General features: G+C 42.8%; 1 protein-coding gene across 2 annotated transcripts; it reads left to right on the top strand.

Annotated features, from left to right (window-relative positions):
* The first annotated feature begins 1,145 nt into the window (after positions 1-1,145).
* Positions 1,146-24,263, top strand: LOC127592198 (A-kinase anchor protein 7). Of its 2 annotated transcripts, XM_052052760.1 has the most exons (10): positions 1,146-2,121; positions 2,486-2,723; positions 2,884-3,026; positions 3,654-3,790; positions 5,175-5,335; positions 7,212-7,324; positions 7,576-7,622; positions 8,040-8,140; positions 22,407-22,442; positions 23,669-24,263. In XM_052052760.1, the coding sequence occupies exons 1-10, from the start codon at positions 2,014-2,016 to the stop codon at positions 23,881-23,883; spliced, it is 1,299 nt and encodes a 432-aa protein (XP_051908720.1). In that variant the 5' UTR covers positions 1,146-2,013; the 3' UTR covers positions 23,884-24,263. The 2 variants fall into 2 exon arrangements, with proteins under 2 accessions (XP_051908720.1, XP_051908721.1); XM_052052761.1 differs by lacking the exon at positions 22,407-22,442 and having other exon boundaries at positions 1,151-2,121.
* The last annotated feature ends 6 nt before the right edge of the window (positions 24,264-24,269 follow it).

Here is a 24,269-nt window from a genome sequence, read left to right as displayed (position 1 = left end):
TCTGTGAGCATATAAAGCACATCAAATAAAAGAGACGAATTTCCCTCTAGTGAACTACACAAGGCAACATTGAAAAGAGGAGTTTGCCGACGAGTTGTAGAATCACACCTATCTGATATGATGATGCGGATAGAGGATTATCGTATGTGCGGCGGGTGCAGTGGAGTTGAGGCGTTTGCAAATATTACTGCAGGTCTTGACATGCGGGCTTGAGTGTACATACAGTAGTCGAGTGTTTGGGCAAGAGATAACAAAGCACAGGCTGACAAATATTTGCGTGGTAAAAAATTCTTTCAGGAGCTTGGATTTAGTCTCGGTTGGTTTCAGATAAAACGAAACACTTCAGATTTTTTCTCAATTGGGAAAGGATATACATAAAGATGTCTTGTATTTTATAATTCCCTAGTATAAATAACAAAAAGGTGAGCACTGGACTTCGCCCCACACCCTCACCCAAAAAAATGGCTATTTTAAAATGTCTGTCTTCCTGTTTATGTCCTGCATTGATTCATGAGATTTTTAACATCCTCTTGTTTTCAACTAATTTCATGTAATTGAAGAAATTGGTGTCCAGGATGTTTTTTTGTTTTTGTTTTTTTTCTGACAATCTGCAATAGTTGCTTTAGGTGACTTTTTGTGCGTCCTGTTACAATAGACATGTCCACCAAATTTTGTATCGATCGGTAAAACTGGTGTCAGGGGCTGATTTTTTTTAAATTGATTTAAAGATATATTTTCAACAGAAAATGATGAAGATGTATTACATTGTATAAAGCAACCAGCATTGCAGGTTGTGTTCTGCTTCGGAAGTTCCATTGCAGTGTTTTCATTTTTTATCCGACAGGAGTTGCACACTCCTCCTCCTTCTTGCTCGCCGCTTTTTAATGTCAATGATCATCATCATGGTCTGACTGCGTTTTATTTTTCTGACCTTTGAGACGCACATGTGATGTGAGACTTATTTTTTTTCTCGCTGCCCTTGAAAAGCATGAGCCATGTCCTCTTAAAGTTTGCTGAATCTAACTCTGAAAATGCTCTCTTGAGGCCTGAATACCATCTGCTGGCAAAACGTTTAAACTGCACCTGGATGCTGATTATGGTTTTTCGGAACAGCGTGACGTCTATCTTGAGAAACACAACATTTTAGGTTTAGGAGCATAACTACGGTTAAAAATGTGTCTGTGATCAAACAACATGTACAATTACAAAAAAATAAGACCAATGACACCTAAAAACTTGTTCAAACCCCATTTTTACTGTAATATCTGTCTGTAAGTTTGTCATCAAAGGACATGAATTTTGCGACACCATCAGTTGCATTTTGCATCTGGAGAACTATAACAAAAACATGTGCGCGTTTGTTTTTCGTGAATGGATTATTGAGAATTTAAAGGTCATGGCAGAAAATGTAACTGTGCAAAGACCCAAATAATAATTTGAAGAAATCTTCCCTGTGATGAAGAAAATCCATCAAATGAAACCCGATATTGTAGCGTTCGCGACCGCGAAACAGTCGTCGTTAACAGAGTAAATCACGCTTTAATTCTCCACGTCATTATGCTTTTATTTTGAAGTCAGATCTCTACCGGACGCTACGTTATGTTTATATTAACGTAGTTTCCGGCTATCGTGAGAACACTTCGAAAACGGTCTTTTTGTTACAGTTGTAGCTTCTTTTACTTAACTACACCCGCTAGCGACAAGATACACTTATCGAGAATAGATGTTGAGTTTGCCCATTTTGCGTTTCTTTGTGCTAAAATCGCGGTGCAGGCTGCTAGCCCGTCACAATGTTAGCCAACATGGCGGATTGATTGATTGATTGATACTGACAGGTGTGCGATACTGTATCTGGGTCAAGTATGTGACGTCAATCATTTTTGTGTGTGTGTGTATTTCTTGAATTTGTATCTTCAATCACGTTGTTGGTCGGCTATTAAACGCTTGCTGACATGAGCTAAACTTTGAGCGTGTGTGTGTGTGTGAAAGATAAAGTGCGTATGCGCCCGCGTCATGCACCTGAGACGTCTTCTGGTGGGCTTCACTTCGACTTGTTCAAGAAGTCTTTTGGCACACCAGTGTTTGGTTCGAAATGCACATACGACGATAAAATCACGCCAGGTAAAAGAAAAAAAGACGAGATTAAAGTTTGAAAAGAAATGAATTTGTCTGTTTTTTCGATTCAAGTTAGTTTGGTCAAAATCAAGAAAAAGTTGTTTTCGAGACAAAACAGTCCAGTACTTTTGAGATTTAAAAAAGTCCAGTATTTATAAGATTGAAGTACACAATCACACGACAACTGTCTGATAAGTGTACCTTGGAATCGGGTTAATCTCTGATTAAGACCATTATCTAAATATTCCAATGCATATTCTTCCTCTTGGTTTACGACTTCAATCTTGTGTAATTTGTTCGTTTCAGTGTTTTTAAACCATCACTGTTGCTGTTTAGTACTTTGCCACCATTTAGTTTTCTTTTTTTCCAGACCTCAGGTCTATGTCAGGTCACCATGAGCAAGATTGAGCCTGATAGCATCTTTCAGAGCAAGGAGACCTCAGATGATGCTTCCCTTGATGAGTGTTTTCCTAATAGTACTAATAATGGAGAAAAGGAGGATGGTGCTTTGGGAGATGAACTTGGTCTCGGGGGGTCATCTGAACCAAAGAACTTGAAGGAGACTCAAGGCCATGAGAGCGGGGAGAGTGGAGCATCCAAAAAGTCAGGTCAGTCATTTTCAATCTTCAGCCCAGAGCGAGGAACTTAGCATCATCCTCATACTTCCATCGTCCCAACGTTCAATCGTTCTTCAAATGTTCCCTAATTTGGGATAAAATTTACTGCCGTCATTATACTTGAATGTGAGATGTGATTTTCTTTGTTAAGTCGCCAAGCAAGAGTCGGGCAAGAAGAACAGGAAGAGGGGACGACGAGTGGACAGTGAGCCAGATGCAGAGAAGACCAAAAAAAAGAAGCAGAAGATCCTGCGACCCAACTACTTTGTCTCCATCCCGATCACCAACGCACAGGTACACTTGAAAACGTGAAATTTATAATATTTTTCAACAAAGCCAAGGACATTTCCATCGTTCTTGGTGGCAAATGCCTTTGCCTTATTTTCCGATAGCACCACTTGTAAACAAATCATTTCACTAAGGCACAGGGATTCCTTTCTGACAGCTAGCAGGTGAGCCGGGGCGTTGTGGTGTGGCCACTTTAGAGTGCCTCGTTGTCACCCGTGAGTGCATTCATTTTTTCCTGGAGGTAGAAGTGTTATTTGATTGACAGTTGACAACCGAGCAAGGCGCTGGTTTTAGCCCATTCAGCAGACAGAACAGTTTAATTTTGCGGAATTTTGAAGGGTCGTCTTATCCACTTGCTTTTCTGAATTATAATTTTATTTTACAGATTTGGCAGCGTTGTTAACAACACTCTGTCAGAATTAGAAGAATTCGACTTTAAAAGAATGTATAAAATAACTTTTATGGTTAAATTCTGATGGCGCAACCCCACGTTATTTTTTGTCATAGTTTTAGTTGAAGTGAGTATAAGTATCTCTGTACCAAATAACATAGCGAGTCACATACAAACATGATTAAATGTCCTATTTAGACAACCTCCCTAGATTCTTTTGTTGAAAATGTCCTGTTATACAGATCAGTTCAGCGGTGACGGAGGTCCAAGAGGCAGTTCTGGAACGGGAGCCTCGCTTGGCTAAAGCCATGATCCCAGTCCCGACGCTCCACATCACGCTCCTCGTCACCCATCTGGCCGACCAAGAGCAAGTGGACCTGTAAGATGAGCATGATTTGTCTTGAGGAAATTCGAATCGGCAGTTGTTGTTGTTCTTGTGTCGTTTCCATGGCAACCAGGAACCAATCCCAGTTGCTTTCGGGCAATAGGCCGGGTGTACACCGTGAACTGGTTGCCAGCCAATTGCAGTGCACAACCACAAACAACCATTCACGCTCACAATAACACCTCAGGACGATTTAGAGCAGGGGTGGACAACTTTTGGGATGGTGAGCGACGGCCACGGCCCCTAACGTGAATGAAACAGAAACATTAAATTTGATATCAAAGTTTGTGAAAAGGTAATCACTGCCTCCCTTAGTTGAGACCCGATGCAGAGGCATGGGATGCACTTATGCAGAGTGCTAAGTGCACAAACATGACTCTCGTAGCTCACGTGTTCCGTTTTAAAATGCTTCCACTGGTGCTCCGGATTCCCATTCTTTGCCAGTGCCATCAGTGAATTGCAGATCAAATAAACTTGGAATGAGAATAATAATAAAAAAACATAAATAAAAAACATGTTGCAACAGCTCTGATCGCAAGTTGCAGACTGCTGACCGCTAACATCTTCTGGTGAAACAGCACACGACACCACCGTAAATTAAAGGTGTGACCTGCTTTTTTTGTTTTCTTTTATTTTTGGAATACTTTTTTTGTGTGTGTGTGATAGTGAAACTGATAGAATATCTAGGGCGCATTATATAACATTAATAACGTGCACATGGATACACAAATCAATAAAAGGCATCGAACAAATGCTGATCACATACTGTTCCATGGAAGTCATTCCATGGAATAATGACTGTGGAGCAGTTCAAATCAGAAGATTTGGGCAATTTTAAGTTCCACGATGGCTCTCAACGATTACTAGATGATTAACATTTTTGATTAATTTAATCATCTATTGCTTTTCGATTAATCAAGTAAGATTGACACTTCTAATAGCAACCGCATATATTTGAGTCATATCTCCACAATGTAGTGCATGTACGAATGGATTGTTCATCATTTGCTTCATTAATGTAACAAAATGTTATTTGGTGGCTTTGAATGAAAATAGTAGCTATTAAAAAAATCATAATAAATAACAATTTATGTTGAAAAGTAGCTGACATTTTAATCAGAAGAAGAATGGCAAAGAGTGTCTCTCAGAGGTCAAATGCATGAAAAAATCCGAATGCATAATAAATCCGATGTCATACGTTGTTGTCAGATAAAAGCCATGTTATGCCATGCTTAATCTACACTAAGTAGAAGATGGTGACATGAGTAATCACTACATTCTGGCGTGATGTAACATGAGAGGGAGGCAGAGTGAGGATTTGTGTGTGATTTATTTATTTTTCTGTGCGTGCGCGTGCACATTTTGCTTTTCCCGTCAGGGCGGCGGCAGCGCTGGCCCAGGTGGAGTCGTCATTGGCCGAGCTGCTGGATGGGGCGGAGCTGGTGCTGCCCTTCACGGGCGTCGCTCACTTCAGAAACGACGTGGTGTTTGTCGCCCTCGGACCGGGACCGCACAGACGCGTGCTGTGCAACCTGGCAGGTCAGTCACACGCACACACTTAACAAGATCTCGATTACTCTTGTTGTGGATGTGCGCCGCGTCATACTGAGAGCCGTTGTCTGCCAACTTGCGGTTTGTGGGCATTGTATTCAGTAATTTGATTGATCGACAGCTAATCCATTTTCAATTGACAGCTAATTAGTTGCCAGTCAACTTGTAAATTATTTTTGGTGATCAACTGATTGTTTAGATGCCTTTTCTTGAACTGATCATTTTCCAAATGTTCAGTTTGTCAACTGGAGATATGACCTCATTCCTATCGACTTCCATGATGGCAGCCTGATTGTGTTTTTGCCCAATCAAAATAATAATAATCCTGGCATATGATGGACAAAACCAATAACTGAATTCTAATTAAATTTGGGGCATTTTTTTGCACTGTGAATTTGAAGTAATGTCCTTATTTTTTTTCCATCTGATTAATTGACCACATCATCGACAATTGATTGATTATTTAAATAATCGTTCGTTGCAGCCAAGGAACAAATATTATTTTTTTTTATTTTTAATATTTTAAATTTTAAAGAATTTGTCAATGTGCTATTTATGAAATATATATTCCATGTATTATTTTTATTAAAAGTTAATCTCTTTTTTTTTTACCCTGTGTTCACATCATATATTACAAGGCCGTTGCATGTTTTTTTCCCGTTGTGCCTTTGGCTCATGATATTAAGCAGGATTTTTATTTTAAGAGGATTGATCCTCCTCCAATGGTCCCAAGCATCAAAGCTCGCATGCCAAGTACTCCGGCCCACCTTATTTGACACCAGTTTGTGGCTGGAATGCAAGTATATTGCAGAGGCACACACGATAGCAGCAGGAAGTAAGGAGCTTTCTTGAAACATGTTTTTGAACTACGAAAGCTGGACCGTAAATAAAGTTGGTTATTGGTTCAGTCTGGGTAGGGAAGACAATTTCCTGTCGGGGATTTACCCAAAAAGTTTTTTAAAAGAACAGGCGCATGTATGCAATTTAAATTTGAACAGGGATGTTTTCGATCTATTTATTCGTTTTTGTCAACAGTATTTTGTAAAAAGCATATGTAGAAGCACAGGAGTATATACAGTTGTTACATTTGGTTGTTGTGATGTCCAAAAAAAATTTTTTTTAATTACAGAATTAATTTACAGCCACCGTGGCATAACCGCCGGATGCTGCTTTGAGTCTAAGCCTCTATTGTTGATGCGCTCAGGAGCGTAATACATCCCAGAGGCCAGTTCGAGCGATCACTCAACAATGCACAGGTACTTAAACGTCCTCCCTGTGGCGTCTATAATGACTGAAGGACGAGTCATTCCAAAAGATTCAACGAGAAAGCGCCGCCAACCCGTTGGACGTGCGAGGGAGTGTATCTAAAAGTCAACTGTTGTTTTGTTTTTTTTATACACCGCAGGGCAGGAAGTTCAACCTCTCGCCACGCTGTCTGCCGCCTCCATCGCTGTTATTGATTGCGTGCTAACCTTGCCCTCCCCTCCACGAGCTGCTCTCCTTAAAATAACACAGCGTATCTTGTGCAACACCACTTTTTGTTTTTCTTGACTGCGTCCTTATCTGACTCGGGCATCCTGCGGCGCGCCTCGTTCCACGTTCCGGCCACATCCTCATGTCATCAAGACCAATGTTCCCGTTATGTTTTCACGTGTCGGACTGAGCGTGCACACAAACAATTCCATGTGCAGCTGTGAGCAGCTGTCCGCTTGTCCAGAACCCCGAGATCACCAAGTTAATTGTCACTGCTTCGAAGGGTAATTAGCCACCACCCATCGAGGCTGCTGCTTCAAGAAAAGCCAAAGAAAAAGCAAAACGGTGTTCAAACGCTGACATGATTCGTGAATGTCTGCCAATGTCGTAGAGTTGCTGCGTGGCCATTTCAAGGAGCGAGGCCTTCTGGAAGGCGACGCTCATGGCTTCGAACCTCACCTCACCATTATGAAGCTGTCCAGAGCTCCAAAGCTCAGATCGCAGGTACGAAATGTGTTCCTACCCACAATGCATGAAAATCTGCAATCTCTGCAGTTGTCGAAATATTTGGTGATCACTTCCCCTTCTTCCCGCATGCTTTAAACATCTTAAAAATATTTCATAACGCGCATTTGCTCACATGCACATTTTTTCAAAGAAGAAGCCAAGCGTGCTTGCTTCAAGCTGTTAGTCAGTCCCAGTTGAAGTTAACTGTCAGACCGGATCATGACCATTATTTTGTCTTGTTTCTGAAGGGTATCAAGCGTGTGGACCCATCTCTCTACTCGAACTACAACGACCGGTAGGAACCCGTCACTGCATTCATTGGAACTTGCACATATAACATAATGAAAGCTAGTATAAAAAAAAACAAACACATCTTGAAGTGACTTGAAAATGAAAATAGTAACAGCTGGCAGTATAATTTTTATCAGTCGCCACCACCTCTCTTACAGTGAAATTACTGCCTTCAATACATTTTTATATTTCATTTCATTTAAATTGATGCATTTCTTTCTTTTTTTTCATGATTCTGATACTCTCTCGGCAATCACACCTAAGTTACCAAATGGGTTTCATTGCCTTATAAAAGCTTAGCTACGACGCTAATAGCGCTCTTGCCTCGGGTTTCAAGAAGTACTGTCGCAATAACGAATTAAATCTAGTTTTATTGGTTTGAAAAACATGACCAAAGGTGCATTGCATTCCGGTTGTGCAGGTTTTTCGGCGACCAGACACTCGAGCGTTTGGATCTTTGCTCCATGCTGAAAAGGAAGCAGCAGGACGGCTACTACCACACGGAGACGTCACTGCAACTAGGTCAGAAGACAATCGCACACCCGCGCACACACATCAGGAAAGTGGGAGGCGAAACGTCCAGCACTAAAGGTGCAATGCAACATACAGCCACTAGGGGGAACTGTCTGCTTGAGTCCTCCAACGTAGCAGTGCACATTTGTATTACACGTCATTTCTTCTGTCCCCCCCGCCCCCCACCCCCACACACACACACTGAAAGTACTTGTGGAGTATTAAGATTTGAGTTTGGTCTAATTTAACTGCTTTTGGCTCTTACTGCCACATGCTTTATTATTTGAATACCGACAGGGAATTGATAGGCACCATCCGGAATCTTTGTGAAGGTATTTGTTTGCTTTATCATTAAAAATCTAAAATCTTAGTTTTATATAGCGCATTTCAAGGTACTCAAACTCATGTATCGAGTCGAATGTAAGAAAAATAATAATTTGGTAGAGCGTGGACCATTTCTTTCTGGTTAAGATTGGGGGGAAGGTCTAAAATAGGGAATTTCCCTAAAGGAGACATCATGCATTTTTATTCATATTTTCCAATAGTTGCTTCTTGTCAACTAACAATTAGCCCGTGTGTCCAACAACACTCACTGCAGCTCTTCTTACCCTTTGGCTTTGACATTATACCAGGGGCGATGCACCCACAGGGGGATGCGGGTCTTTCTTCATGTTAGTAGTCCAAAGGGCATCATCCGTTCCCCTGGACTCTGTTCGGCACTCGAAAGTGGCTCTGGATGAAGATTTTGGTACAGATTTAAGAAAGGATCATGGAAGTTGACACAGATGATTTGCTTTCATAAAATGACATTGTGGGCCTGATCTGGCCCCCGGGCCTTGACACCAGTGTTTTAGACAAAAAAGCTCTGCTCTAATCATATTTTTGTGGGGGTATAATAGCCCTGTTAAAAGTGCCAGCATTAGCACGGACGTTTTCGGATATACCATGGACCAAATTGTGGTCCGTGCACAGAGGCTTAAAAAAAGAAAACCACATTTGCCTCCCCAGACTATCAAGGCCTTTTGTTGTTTGTGCATGCTGCCAATCATGTGTCACAATAATTTGCAGACCACTGAGCTGTCGAGAAAAACATATCGGTGGAGGCGGATGATGCAAAGTCAGTGAAGGACAGAGCAGAAAAGCGCTTGTGTTTTTCAACTACTTGCACTCATGAACACGAGACGGGTTAGAAGCGTTGACAGAATAGTACTGCCATTCAATCCACTCTCTGGCTAAAACTTTGGGCGTAAGTCCGGTCTCAATTAAAACTCATTCAGTACCAGCCAATTCTAGACTCAAGTCTGAAAAGACGTTTAAAAACGTTTTTGGGAGTGAATGAGTTAAATGTACCCTATGCCGGTTACACCTCATTTTCTTTCGAACATTAGTACAGAAACGTGTCTGAACATCACATCGGTAAAATCCCACCTGATGGAGAAAATTATTTCCGCAGAAAATCGATGTATCATGTCCCCCCCCTGTCTCTGCAAATGAGCGTCTGCTCGCACATGTGCGCGGATGCTGCCACGAACACGGCTATTCATCGATTCCCATGTCGCGGGTCAATCAACGCAGGTGACATTTTGCGCCCACGAGCTGTGGAAGCGCTCGCCTGTTCTGCCGAGCTGAGAGACAGTGAGGTGATACGAGGCTGTTTGCGGCACAAAGTCAAATGCGTAAAGCGAGGAGGGCATACCCAATGGCCGGACAAAAGAGGCATCTTAATTGATGGCTAACAACAACGTCGCCTACAATTATATTGACGTGAGGACTCAGTCCACGTAGTGCGCTGACCGCAAACAATACAATCAGTGAGGCTTTTCTGCAAGTCGATCAAAGGGAGCCAGGCAGCAATCAACATACCGACAACAGGAACAAAAGTCCAACGTCTCAGTAGGGTGTGGGATTAAATCATGAAGATGAGGAGCTCTGTCTTGCTGTACTCATTGACGTGCAAAGTAAAGCGATGACATAGACGACGTGAGGGGGCTCCGGTTAGTAAAGCAATAGGCTTTTTCTCTCCCTGTCAGCAGATGGCACAGCGGCCATCGGCAGTCGCTCAGATATTTTTGCTCTCCTCGGCACAGCGGGTGTGTCGGAAATACGGAGGGGAGAATACGCGTGGGTCAGGGGTCACCAACGTAGCCTCCGAGAACCACACGGGGTAGTCCGCGGGTTTGTTGTCAAAATAGCTCACCAGTCAGATGGGTTGACCATTAATTTTTTTGGTGTGTGCGTTTGTGTGTTGCTATTCTAAAAAAGAAATAATAATAATATTGCTACTAACTAGTGAGCCGTGTCTTACTTGTCACTGTGCTATTTCATTTTCAATCACACTTGCACTGGTGTGAATTCAGAACTGACAATGCAGTAGAGCACCGGTGTCAAAGTCAAGGCCCGGGGGCCAAATCTGGTCCGCCACACCATTTTATGTGGCCCGCGAAAGCAAGTCAATCATGTCAAGTTCCATGATGCTTGCTAAAGTCTGAACCAAAATTTCAAAGTGTCATATGTAAACCACAATAACAAGTCCATAGTCAACAACAATAAAGTCATTATTCTTGACTTCTGATTTTAACACAAGTTATTGATCAATTTGTTGTGCGCTGTGTATTTAATATGTGGATGGGATTAAGGTTTCCCAAAATTTATAATGGGCCTCCAAGGGAAACTGTAACTACAATGTGGCCCGTGACAAAAACTAATTTGACACCCCTGCAGTAGAGGATGGGGACTAGGCCAGCTCGCTTATGGCGAGGAGTAAATTTTGCCAAAAGGGAACGGAGGGCCGTTATAGCTAATTGGAAGGTGTGGCATTTTTTTTCACTTCAATTCTGAAGTTGTCCCTTGGTTGCCTGAACACAACCAGCAGTTTTTCTGTTGTGTACCTAGCGGCTGGGAAAAAGAAAAATGCCGCCCCCCCCCCTCCAGCCCCCTCTCCTGAAATGTGTGATGAATATAAATAGCCAGTTTTCTTTTTTTCATAAATATCACTTGGATGAAGTGCACTTGAATCCGTGCAGCGGCAACTCTGGCAAAATGGAAGGTGTCTTCTCCAGGCAACGGGCGACCGTTTGCTTGTGCCTGACAAATAGCCGTTGAAAAAGCAAACCAGTGCACCTGAACACACTGTCTGCTTTAAGCATACAAGGACTTTTTTTTTGCTAGCATTCTTCTTCCTCCCACCATGAACTTGCATCCTCTGCCAAGATACATTTGTTTATACTCTTGTAATGTGGCTTTGACTGTCATACTTGTTTCGTGTCATGTAGAAGAGGAAGCATGTTCCCATCAGTGTTTACTAGGAAGGTAAAACGATCATATTCGGTATTCAGTTTGAAATGTCTGGACTTCAAAAGCGACCTAAAGTCAAGTGGTATTACTTTTAACTCATTCACTCCCAAAGACGTTTTTAAACGTCTTTTCAGAATTGGCTGGTACTGAATGAGTTAAAAGCTTTAAAAGTATTTTCCAAGTTGTAAATCGTGCAGCCGTACAAATGTTAGCGACCCTCTGTGCTAAAAATGTTGTTTTGAAGCACAAAACTCCGCCAAAGTGTAAGCTTCATTTAAGTGAGGAATGAGAATTATTTTCGGCGGGCACATTAGATTCAAAGCATTTGCCACCAAAATGTAACATGATGCCGTCATTTTAAGGTAGTTTTTGGGCTTACATAGGACGAGGCCGTTATAGTTTCCGAATGTTGGTCTGCAGATAACAATTCCATTTTGCAACACTCCACAAACATGGCCGCAATGTTCTAAAAGGGCTACAATTAGCCACCATACACCATGCGTCGAAATCCCTTTTTTTTCGTACTTTGGGAGTGTGCAACAACGGTTAATTATTGAAAGGGCTGTGTGATCAAACCAGCGCAGGACGCAAGAAGTGATATAGCGTCTGTTATCTGCGCCCTGCAGTGACGTGCGCAGTACTTAAGGACCCACGCACACAGATTGTTCATGAAATCACTTTGTGGCTTAATGGATTCGAACGTGTATGTACAGTGGTTTCACGTAGCGTCACTGATGGTTGAGTCAATAAAACATTTAAACTCCATAAATAGCAACCCCAATGTTTGTGTGTGTGTGTGTGTGTGTGTGTATACGTGTACACGTAGTGAAGAATAATGACTGTTATTGTGGATTACATATGACAATTTTAAAATTTTGGTTCAGACTTTAGCAAGCATCATGGAACTTGACATGCATGATTTGGTTTCACGGGCCACATAAAATGATTTGACGGGCCAGGTCTGGCCCCCGGGCCTTGACTTTGATACCTGTGATCTAGTGGATGTGTAATGCAACCTCCGCCACTGTTGTAGCTTCCATTCTATGAGCCTTATAATGCGCTGCGCCGTATGTATGAAAACAGTTTTAAAATATTCTGTTCATTGAAGGTACTCCTTATAGTGCGGGAAATACGGTGTGTGTGCGTGCGTGTGTGTGTGTGTGTGTGTGTGTGTGTGTGTGCGTGTGTGTGTGTGTGTGTGTGTGTGTGTGTGTGTGTGTGTGCTTTGTAGACAGGTTCCACTTCACTCCACACACTCCCATCACCTTGCACTTTGTTTGTAATCCCCAATTAATCCTGCAGAGCCAAGGGAGTTTATTTTGGTGTGCCCTTTAACTGGAACACTTAAACCAACCTTGACTAATTGTTGGTTATCGATTTAGAACCGAAAAAGCATTTTTTTCAAAACGTGTGCTGGCCCAGCATGCGTATTACAGTTTGTTTAAAAACAAAAAAAAACAAAAAAGGATTTCACAACATTTTGGAATATGCTATGTGGAATGAATTGCAGATGTCTTTTTTTTTTAAGCAGTCATTGTAGTAGCAGCCCACAAGACGCAGAAGACCTTTTCAAATCCACTGATTTTAACCAATCTTAAAACCGTGCCAGACATGTGCGCAAGTCTCCCCAGCTCAAACCAGACATTTGTGATGGTACCAAATAGACCTCCCAGTCCCACAGTGCATCTCAACTGTCATTAAATACAAAGAAGAAAAAGTAGTTGTGCAATAATTTTGACAATCGTCATGTTCAGGTCCAATTCCCCCCCAATTCGAAGGCTCTTGTGAACGTCTTAATGCCACCATCCGTGTTCTCTTTCCGGTTTAGTTGGTACTGGGACAATAATTCCCAGTGAGTCTTGTCACACATGTGACTCACCAAGGCGGCGCCGGCAGCAGCGACAAACATCTCCCCCTCGGGCGGATGTGGAAACGCCAACGCGCAGGGCTGGCGTGGTGACCTTCAGCTTCGCCGCCATGCTTGTTCTTCTTATGCATAAACAATTCGTAGAGCTTGCATCAACCATGAAAGCTTATCTGAAAAATAAGCAGGAACAATCTTGCCGATTTCATGACCTTCGCGCGATGATCCGATCACCTGACTCAGCTGTTCTCATATTGTGCCGCAATGCAAGATGACTGAAATTAACGATGAGATTTCTGTCAAATAGTGATTTGCCATTGTGGCCAACAGTCACGGCACCGCCTATTATTTATTAATTCTGGACGTACTCTAACATTTCTTGCACCGCCTCGCCTTGCAATCAAAGTTTGTGACCTTTTTTTTTCCCTTGACCTACTTCTCCAGTGGATCCGCGAAAGTCCACATACAATTTCTATCCGAGCCTCCTAGCTTAACGCTAACACGTAAATGGTAAATGCTATAGACGAGCTAACAAATAGCATCAAAGTGGCGATGTCACAATGCTTTCAGCAACGATGCAGCAAAAACCTCGACGGACAATGCAACAATACTCACAGGCATCTATTCTTTATCCTCTGCCACAAACCAACTAATTTTAACGTAGATTAAACCAAGTATGGTCAAAAAATCATTCGTTTGCTTGCCTGACTGTGATATACTGCTGCCTGCTGGCCAAGTTAGAGACGTAATGAATGAATGTACTTGGCCTTTAAAAACACACACGCGCACACACACACACACACACACACACACTATAAAAAAGCCATGCAATCCTCTAAATAATACAGTTTCGCATTCAGCTGCCGGCCATTCAGTAACCATTCTGCAAGCTTCAGTGATGAAAAGGGGGCGGCGCCTGTAAACCCTCCAAATCCCCCCTGAACCCTCCATCCTCACTCACTCACACACACACACACACACAGACACACACACACACACAGTCGAGCACTCCCGCACCCCCTCCCTAACTCCTTGCCCTCTTCACTCTTGGAAAAATGAGCAACAATCCTTTTGCATCATATGCATGCAAGTGACTGCTCCCCTCCCCTGCGCCCCCCCCCACACACACACACGTATGCATACAATCATAAAAATAACTGTTTTCACACACACACACCAGCTATCCCCCTCCCTCTCTTGCTCTTCTCTCCTCCTCTTCCTCCTCCTCTTCCTCGTCCTCCACCTCCTCAGTGTGTCAGTGCAAAGTGGAGCGAGAGCAGGCAAGTGAGGAGCCACTCGTTCATTTCCTGTCGTCTATGCAGCCTTAATTTTTCTGACTAAGACAAAAGGGGCTAGCTGCGCTGCCCCTCCACCCCCCCTTTCTATCCATTTTTTTTTCTTGTTGGAAAGAGTGGGATGGGGGGTTGACAACAGTATTGATAACTGAGGGGCGGTGAAGCGTACAGTTCAGTTTTTTTTTTTCTTTCCGTAAGAACGAGACAGGGAGGGAATGCGCCATGGGTCAGCTGTGCTGCTTTCCTTTCTCCCAAACGGAGGAGAAGATCAGTAAGTGTGCTCAATGTGTTTGTGTATGTGGTGGGGGGCGGTTGTCCTTGCGTGTGCCTGCGCCACCTTCGTGCGCGCGTCCGGCAGGCGGACAACGAGTGTTTTTGTGTGTGTACCGAACAATTGGGAGTGTGACACGAAAGGTCATCAGGATTGCGCGTGTGTTTGTCTGTTTAGCATGTGACCTGCTAGCGCAAGGCGCAGCTTGTAAATGGAGTGTTTTATGTGCAAAGTGACTCAACTAATCAGTACCCTGTTGAGCCCAAATCATACAGTGGCAAACCGCACACCTCGCACATCATGAGAGAGGTGTCAGCCAATCTCGTAGACTTTGGACTTTATTTTCACAAGATGTTGCCTGATGGTCTTTCCCCGTTTCATGACAGCGAGAGAGTGAGAACGGGCGGGAAGGAAGACTTTCAAAGTTTGCGTTTACAGCATGCAGAACTGGGATAGCTATTCTGAATTCTTTTTTTTTCATTATTTTGGTTTCCTGACAAGACGATGTCAGTCATATCGAACCCGTTGTAAAAACCCAGCCCTTTAATTCCCCCCCCCCGCCCCACCCCCCATATCGCTGTCAGTGCACCATATAAACAGGATTTGACTCTGCTTCCCCGCTCACCTTCGTGCTGCGATTATCGCTGCTGCACAGCTACTACTGTCGTCAGGTTGATGAACCGCGAGGCCATATCGTGTCTTATTGTGCGCCATAAACGGCGACTTTGCCAAGGCACACGTTGGGTGCGTCCATTTTTAAAACGATGTCACATTGTGTTACTGTGGCCTATAAGGTTCCCCCTTTCACCGCCGCTCCCTCGCAGCCGCATCGCTATAAACAGTCGAGCCACTGTGGCCTACTTCTGCGAGGTGGAGGGAGGAAGGGGCAAAAAGGAGATGGATGCTAAGAGCCAAGATTAATGAGAGGGGAGGTGGGGGGGGGTTATCCGCTGGTCGAGAAAACCAACGCGTGTGTTTGTTGTGTCGGTGACAGTCGCACTGGCGAGCTCAGCAATACGCGCACGTGTTTGCATGCCAGCACCCGATGCGACGACGGGCAACGGGATGTCGCGTTAATACGCGCAAGAGTGAAATGGATGTCGTCTTTGTGCTAGTTCCGCGTGATGTCCTCGCGTAGTTTCCAAGAATGCCCGGAAAAGAGCACGACGACCGCTCTCATTTCAGTTGGAAATGTGGCACAAAGAGACCGTTTTGTTGGAAAGGAAAAAAAATATTTCTTATGTTAATTGAAGACTGGAAATTGTCTGTCGGTGTGAGTTTGAATCATAATAATTAATAATAATACATTTTATTTATAAGTGGAAATACGGCAAAAAATGTATCTGAAAATAATTCAAAATTTCAACATTTTTAAAATATATTTTTGGGTTAAAATTGGTTGGAAAAGGCGTTTTTATTTTTTTCTTTTCTTTCTTTTCAATTTTTTTCTTCGATTTTCGTGATTTTTTTTCGATTTTAGTATTAAAAAAATCAACGGTCAATAAATAGTCTCGAGAAGACGGTAGTAATAGTACAATGAATATTCCAAAACATTTCGTAGTAAAAATGGAAAGGAAAAATTCAGCTCCATTTGATTTGTAGTCCCCCCAAAAATCAAATGTAGTCAAGGACATTTTAAAGGGAAACGTACAATATACAAAAAAAAAAAAAGTTCAAAAATTTCATGTGAATAATTGCGTTGGCTCGATAGCTGCGCGAACTAGCTCGGATATGCCTTTCAAGCTGCAGCCATGAGAAATTGGTTGGGAACAGTACAAAACGTGGCCGCGGGTCGCAAAATAAAATTGAAGTCACATACATTTTGAAGCTCATGGGACAGTAAGTGAACATTCAATGACTAATAAAAAGGGACTTGATCGCAAAAACTGCAAAACCTTCAACCAAAATGATTCAGTCGAATATTAAAAAAAAAAAAAAACCCAACCACTTTGAATAATTAGCATGCAGCCAATGAGAATTTAGTCGGAGGTTCTAATAATCTAAAAAAAAATGAATATTTTGTCTTACCAGCTACTTCCTGCATTTTTCCTTTTTTTGCATTTTATTATAAAAGCACCTTTTCATGTGGCTGTCTTTTGATTAGCGTCATGCGGATCCGTGTTATTCATTGTGTCCGTGTTCATAACGTGTCACGCAGCAAAATGCACTCGCCAGCAGGGAAAAGAAAAAAAAAATAGAGTGCTCTCTAAAAATACACGAGGGCCGTTGTTTTGTGAGCCACGGATGAATTGGCTCAATACATTGGGGCTGCCCCCACCGGCACCGCCTCCACAGTGACATAAACTATCCCCGCCGATTTATTTACATTTGACTTTAACGTTCACTTCAGGAGGTCGCGATCTCGCCGGCGGGCCCAAATCTCCCATCATCGGCGCTTTTACTAAAGAAATGGGGAGATAGATAGAGAGCTGGACACCAATTTGATTTTCCTCAGACTCAATAGCTTCAAAAGGTCGGAGGCGATCAAAACGTTTGCTTTGATTTGGTTCAAACGCTCCGATTGGCAGCACGTGTCGTTTTTCACGTGCAATTTGTTGCTCTGTGGCACATTTGTGATTGTTTGTTCTCTCTCTCTCTCTCTCTCTCTCTCTCTCTCTCTCTCTCTCTCTCTCTCTCTCTCTCTCTCTCTCTCTCGTTTATGTATTTCTTCAGACAATGTCACGCATCTTGTTCAGCCCCATGAAGTGCGTGCCAGACATTTTGGCGACCTCATTGACAAACAGTAAGAAAACGGACACATAGTGTAAGAGCTTGGAAGTTGTACAGTTTGCAGGCGCCAAACTTGAGTGTTTTGCTTCTGACTCTCGCCGAGGAACCTATCAATCGGCAATACGTCGACAATGGGGAAAGCGGCTTCGATTGCACGCCGCAACGCTAGCTAGCCGTGTTGATGTGACGCGCGGCCATCAATTTTTGCACTTCGTTTTTAGAAAATCTGATGGGGAAATCAAGTTAAAAAAATAAAATAAAATCGGACCGAAATGGATGTCAAGGGGCCCGAGGGCACCTTGATGTCCATTTCAGTCAACAGCAGGGGGCAGTGCACCCTAAAATATCAGCTCCCCTGAAATGGATGAAAACGGGTCCAATTATCTTCTTAATTCTTATTCCACAAATGCAACATTGGTCAGAATACTCTTCGCTATTCTGTTACGCTCATGAGGGTGCATAGAACAGATCTTGCAAGAAAACCTTTGACTTGAGTTTCTCTCTCTCACTCTTGCTATTATCCCCAAGTTGGCTTTTTAAAAAATTAACCCTCAGGTGACCCGTCTCGGCGGCGCTGCCGTCCGTCGCGACTGTGTGAACGAAGCCGATTAATATTGGAGCGCTTTTTATTTTTCTTGGCTTTGGAAAAGAAGGAGAGGAAAGAGTTAATGCAGAGAGGCGGCGGAGGGGACGAAGAGAAGAAAAGTTGGCAGGGACGGGTTGTAAAAAGAATGAATGGAGTCAGCGTCTCGTCTTCCTACTCCTCACAGCGCGATCTTTCTCACATGCAAAACGAACGGCGGTTTAAGCGCTGCAGATCGAGTAGGGGAAGCCTGCGTACGAAGGCTAAAACTTGGTCCACCGAGCCTAATTGTCGTCCTGTTGAAGAGATGGCGCTTGGCCGGCAGGCCTCGGCGCTCCGCTGCCGCTTCGCCATTTTTCCTCATTGAGTCACTTAGGGGAGATGAACCGAGGCTCTGGTCTGTTTTGTTTAACACTGCATTGAAACAGACGCTTGGACTCAAATCCCTTTTTTTTTTTTTTCCGGGAGGGGGTGAAGGGGGATATATCCCCTTGGAAATGGCGCAGATTTGGTCAGTTCATTGCACAGCTGCACCCGTTTAATGTGCCGGCCTTGAATAAACATGAGGCTGCGAGCACGGCGTTACTCATCTGAGTGTCTACCAATCGTCTCACGATTTCATGCCTTGTTTGGCAGGTTTTCCTGAGCGTACAAGTGGCCATTCACGATCAGGCAAACTCGAATAAATCACTTCTCCGTCATTCATCCAAAAATCTGAATACATTCGATCCCACCTACAATGACATCTTTCTTTTAGTCAGTCGACCGATACTTTAAATGACCTTGTTTTTCAATTTCCTTTCGCAGCCCATCTAGGCAGCCACCTTGTCGGGCCATTCACTTTCTACCAGTTTGTTTGATGCATGTACATTTAGTTTCATGGACTTTATTGCTTCATACTTTGATGCACAACATAACCGAGTCAAAACCATGACTTACTTACCTAATGTGAGATTTTTTTTCGATTTTTTTTTTTGCCTTAAGTATCGGTGGCTGGTATCAACAGCCTTCAGAAGTGACCTCGGTACCTAAAATAAGATTCCTATCGGCCCAATTGCTATTCCTGGTCGCGACAGTCGCCCATCCCGACTATAAAACGGTTGTTGTCCAGTTTTTGTTTCTTTGGCAGGCCGTCTATGAAGCTGATTTGTTGGGGTCCGTTTTTTTTAAGGTCTTTATCATACCAGTCTCATTCGGTGCCAGCCATTTTCAGACCCGTTGCTTACTCTTACAAATAATATAAAAAATCTCAAGTACCTGGGATTGAATGTGTGGAGTCTGAAAAGAAAACCAACCATTCACATGTACAACAATAAATTTATTCATCTTGCCCGTTCACGCGCCCGTCTTGGCCGCCAACTCATTGGGCCTAAACGGGGTGCGGGGGCATCACTTCTTTCACGTTCCAACAGTCCGCAGCTTTTCTCTATTTAACCCCTTCATGCACCAATAATGACAACCTGTAAACCAATAACATGATAAGCCGTCCACTGTAGTAACCGCTGTCCCTGAAAGGGTTAATATCATGATTTAAATGTCTTTTTTTCTCTTTTTCTTAAAATACTCTTGCACCAAATTTTTTAACGGGTTCCCTCTTGGTATTCAACCCAATTTCTGTTGCAGCCTTTGTTGCTTTTCACTTTGCGTCCACACAACATAACCTTAATAAAATCAGCTCACACTTAAGGGAGCTTCAATCGAAAATGTTTGCTCTCTTCCCGTTAACTTGTTGTTCTTTTTTTTTCCCCCTCAATTTCTTTGGCAGGACTCCGAAACATAACCGAATCAATATACAGGAAGCTTGATCCACTCTTTTCACTGTTAAAAAAAAATCTTGTGTATATTTCTTGTCCAATGCTGGTGGAGCATTGCATCGTTTTTTATTCTTATTATTTCTCTTTTCTTGTTAGCCTGCGGCATGGTAGTTTTTAACTCATTCAGTACCAGCCAATTCTGGACCAAGTCTGAAAAGACGTTTAAAAACGTCTTTGGGAGTGTATAAGTTCAGTGTCGGGTTGTGTTAGCTCGCTTGAGATGTGGTCAAAATATGCCGTGAATCCTAGCAGCTCTGCATGAGCATCTTTTGGGCAAGTGTGAACGCTGTCGTGGGTATCTGCTGTCAAAGGAATTTCCTCAGGAAATTGCTCCAGGACTTTTGTCCAATGTCTTCTTTTTTTTGGCCCCACCTCCTCCAAGGATGCTTCGACACCTTTCACTTTTAAACAACCTTCATCCCTACATGTCTTAAGGTAGAGATGTAGGGTTAGCGCATGCTAATTGCACGCTTAGATCCCAAATAAACTAGCCTTTTTTTCTCTTTTTTTTTGTCTTGGAGGAAATTAGTCACTCCGACACATTATTGGGCTGCGAATGCAAACAAAGTCAATTTCCTTTGAGAGATTATTACAGCTCCTCTACTGTGCCTGCGTGTAATTAATGAGAGGTTGAGTGTAGTAGCTCCTGTCAGTTTTGAAGACTACTTTATAAAAAGCGCACTCCCACGTGGAACGTTTGACAAGCCCGGCTGGAATTCGTCAGGAAAACCTGAAGCACCAAACCAAACTGGCGTATGTTTGAGCAGCACTGAAGTGTGTGTGTGTCATACTGGCATGCGAAGTAATTGCGCCGTTAAAGGCTCACACAGACTAAATCAATGCCCAGAATTAAACCCAAAGCAGACACTCGCTCATCATCCCCTGACGATTGTGTAGACTGTCTGCTCTTAAGAGTCTTAAATAATTTAATCGTATGTAAACAAGCTTGACGCTTTGTCACAGAAACAATGAGGCTACACTTAAGCTAGCTGCCAAATGCCCTCCAGGTCCTTGCTAGTTGTGACTTTTGTTTCCCTTTGCTGGGTTTTCCTATCAAATTGACGTAGTGAAACGCTGTTCATTCTTGATTAAAATCTACTCTTCCAATGTTTTTCACTGGATGTTTGTGGTGCGGCAAACACAAACATATAAGCCTGACAAATGACTCAATGGCCTTGAGGCGAAAAGGCAATTTTTCCAGTTCCACTGCAGGTTTCGCGGACAAATCAAGATTAAATGAGTCTTTAAGCACTAACACGATCATCGGAATAAATTAAAACGATTCCTCTTTATTAGCGGGCAAGACACAACTGAGGAAAATCAGCGGGAAGAGTGTGAAACTGATTTGAAGGTGTGAGAAAAGGCAAAATATTGACACTCTACTTGAAGGACAAAATCAAATAAAACATTTTCTTCACAATAATGTGCTCCATGTGGCTTGAGTCGTCTAAACGTAGCAGTCTGATTGTAACATTACATTTGTGGAACATGAATCAAACAGAAAAGTCCACTCAATTTTAATCCAGCTCGGGGAGCGGCCATTTTGTCACTTGCTGTCGACTGAAGATGACATCACAAGTCCCGATGGGCAGGCTTTTGAAATCTGAACTGTACTTAAGATGAACTGTCATTTCTATACAAGAACTTTCTTAATAACTCGGCACAGAAGACAAAAAAAAAAAAGCTTACTACCGAGCTGGATAACTAGCTAGCTAGCTAACATGGCTAACATCAGTTCATTTCTGGTCTGTTACTTCACAAAATGGTGAAAAGCCAATAAGTTGTTACTCATTTTCTGTGAAACCTTTACAGTTTTAACAAAGTACAATACCGTGACTTTGCAATATTTTTGTTCACGGGCGTCGTACCATCAGGGGATGTTTAAATTGGCTTCTCCAGACAGCCTCGTTGCCAGCGTTACGCTTTTATGTGTTTCTGCCCCAGTTGCTGTCATAATAATACTCTTCCGACACTTCCTATTGGTACAGAGCGCTTTTTTGTTGTTGTTGTAGAGCCGCAGTAAAAGCTTTGCTGCAGATTAAAGACGCAGATAAGAATTCTCCCTCAATGTTGAGAACCGCCGAGGAACACAGAGTCACTTTGCGTCGCTTTTGCAACAAAAATAAATACATTACAGAATCATATCAAGGTTAGTACCCAGTCAAGGTTTGTTTTCCTTGACCGCCGCTGTCATACAATGTTTTGGAAATGTTTGAAGTTGTATTTTGAATTTGGAACAACCGCTTCGCATGAGCACGAAACAGAGCTGACATTTTCTTTCCTGACGGTCTTTTATCGACCTCTGACTGCAGCGTCTCCTTTTGTGCGCTCGCTCACAACAAGGAAAGGCACCAGACCGTTTTTGCGTCGCCGTCTCACCACCTTGAGCACCTTCCGTGACTAATGTTTGTGCTTGTGTTGCAGATTTGACTCCGCGTCCACTCCATCGCAAACGCTCAAGTACGCGTTGCAAAATACGATTGCCAGATAAAATATAATCACAACCAATCAAAAATCCCAATCATTGATGAATCAAGAGGGTTGAGCGACATGATGATGATTACCCCATGAGCTCGTTTTCCTTCATTTTGCTCGATTGAATCGATTGGCTGTCAATTGCCTTGTCATGTCGGTGATTTGAGCCAAAAGGGCTTGCTGTGGTGCCGCCCGGTGACAAGGGATGAAAGAGCCTGTCAGCTCTGCTGTTGTTGGTCCTCACAGTACCAATTTAAAAAAAAGAAAAAGAATAAAATTAGAGTGCGATGCAATTTTATTGTCTACCTCAGCCCCAGCACAAAAGTAGCATCCCTGCCTGCGACGATCAATAAAATATTTTTGGGATAAAAATCGATACTCTTGTTTTTACAGGAGTCAGAAGCTTTTTACTGTGGAACGGATTGGATGCCTTTTTTTTGTAAAGTTGTAAAATAAAAAGAAAAACAAATAAAAAAATATTTGTGAGTAATGGAGTCTCCCCAAAAATTTTGAAGACAGCGCGAAAGCAATACTTTTGTGTTTTGTGTGACAGGGCGTGGGCGCCGTCTTGCGGTGTCATTTCAGAAAGAGCCTAAAAAAACGATAAAGAACTGTGGAGGGATGGGTTCCTAAAAGAAATCCACGGATAAGCGGGGCAACACTGTAGTTAAAAAAAAAACTTTCCAGAATTAGTTCGGAATATTGAGAAAATGAAAATGCGAGAGTAGTGTGTATAAAGTCTTGAGAGAAGTGTCATCAAATTTCTGAGAATAAAGACCGATGAAGAAATAGTCTGAGTTTTCAGTTTGTGTTGGCGGTTCCCCCCCCAACCCCCAGGACAAAAAAGTATTTTTTTTAAAGTTGAAAAGCAAAAAAAACTTTAACAAAAATCGTTATATTGGACCACTGTTATAAAAACTAAAAAAGTTTTTATAACAGTGGAAAAAAAAGAAAATGTTCTTGGAAGAAAATCTTTTTTTTGTTTGTTTGTTTTTGTTTTTTTGTTTTTTTTTTTAGTTAAGATTATTTCTTACTTTGCTTTCCAGCATGTGCAAAAATCCTAATTCGGACTCTCATCTTGAATGACTCTCGTTGTTTTCGGAATGACTAAATACAATACAATACAATACATGCTGATTTATATAGCGCTTTCACAACAGCGGCAGCTGTAACAATGAATGCTGCTGCCTGAATTCTTTCTTCTTTTTCAGGTAGTCGTCGCCGGTCTGAACCCGACGAGGCGGAGCTTCTGCGGATCAGCAAGCGATTGGTGGAAGATGCCGTCAGTCGCGCCGTGCAGCAATACAAAAAGGAAACCTTTCAGAATGGGGGCGCGCCCAACGCAGGGCAGCCGCCCGGAAACGCAGACGCAACCGCGGAGACGAAGACCACGGATGTGAATGCCGCCACAGACACCAGGAAGTGACGTGATTGGACCCGTAGCTAACCGGAAGCGCTCTGAGGGAGGACACTAATTGCCCAACGTCTGCTTTGCCGTAAAGCGGCTAAATTTACCGGGGAGCCTGACGGGAAATTGGCGAATCTCGAAGATTAGCTAGCCAATCGTGCTAGCTAGCTGGCCCGCTCACTTCGCCAAGCTTGACTCAGGTTGCTCGCTGTTGTCTGTGCGCTCCACAACGCGAGGTTCCCTTGCATTGGCTAATTGCTAATGTGCTACTTTTGAGTTGGATCAGCATTGTTGAGCGCCGACTCATCGAAACTGACCACTTGATCAGATTTAAAAGCACAACGTCTTTTGGATTTGTTCCGTTCTAATTTGGACGTCTGCCGGCGAGCTACAGCATTAGACGT

This window comes from Hippocampus zosterae, chromosome 19, assembly GCF_025434085.1.
Source record: "Hippocampus zosterae strain Florida chromosome 19, ASM2543408v3, whole genome shotgun sequence".
In the NCBI taxonomy this organism is placed as follows: domain Eukaryota; kingdom Metazoa; phylum Chordata; class Actinopteri; order Syngnathiformes; family Syngnathidae; genus Hippocampus; species Hippocampus zosterae.
This window is presented reverse-complemented; position numbering and strand designations above follow the sequence as displayed.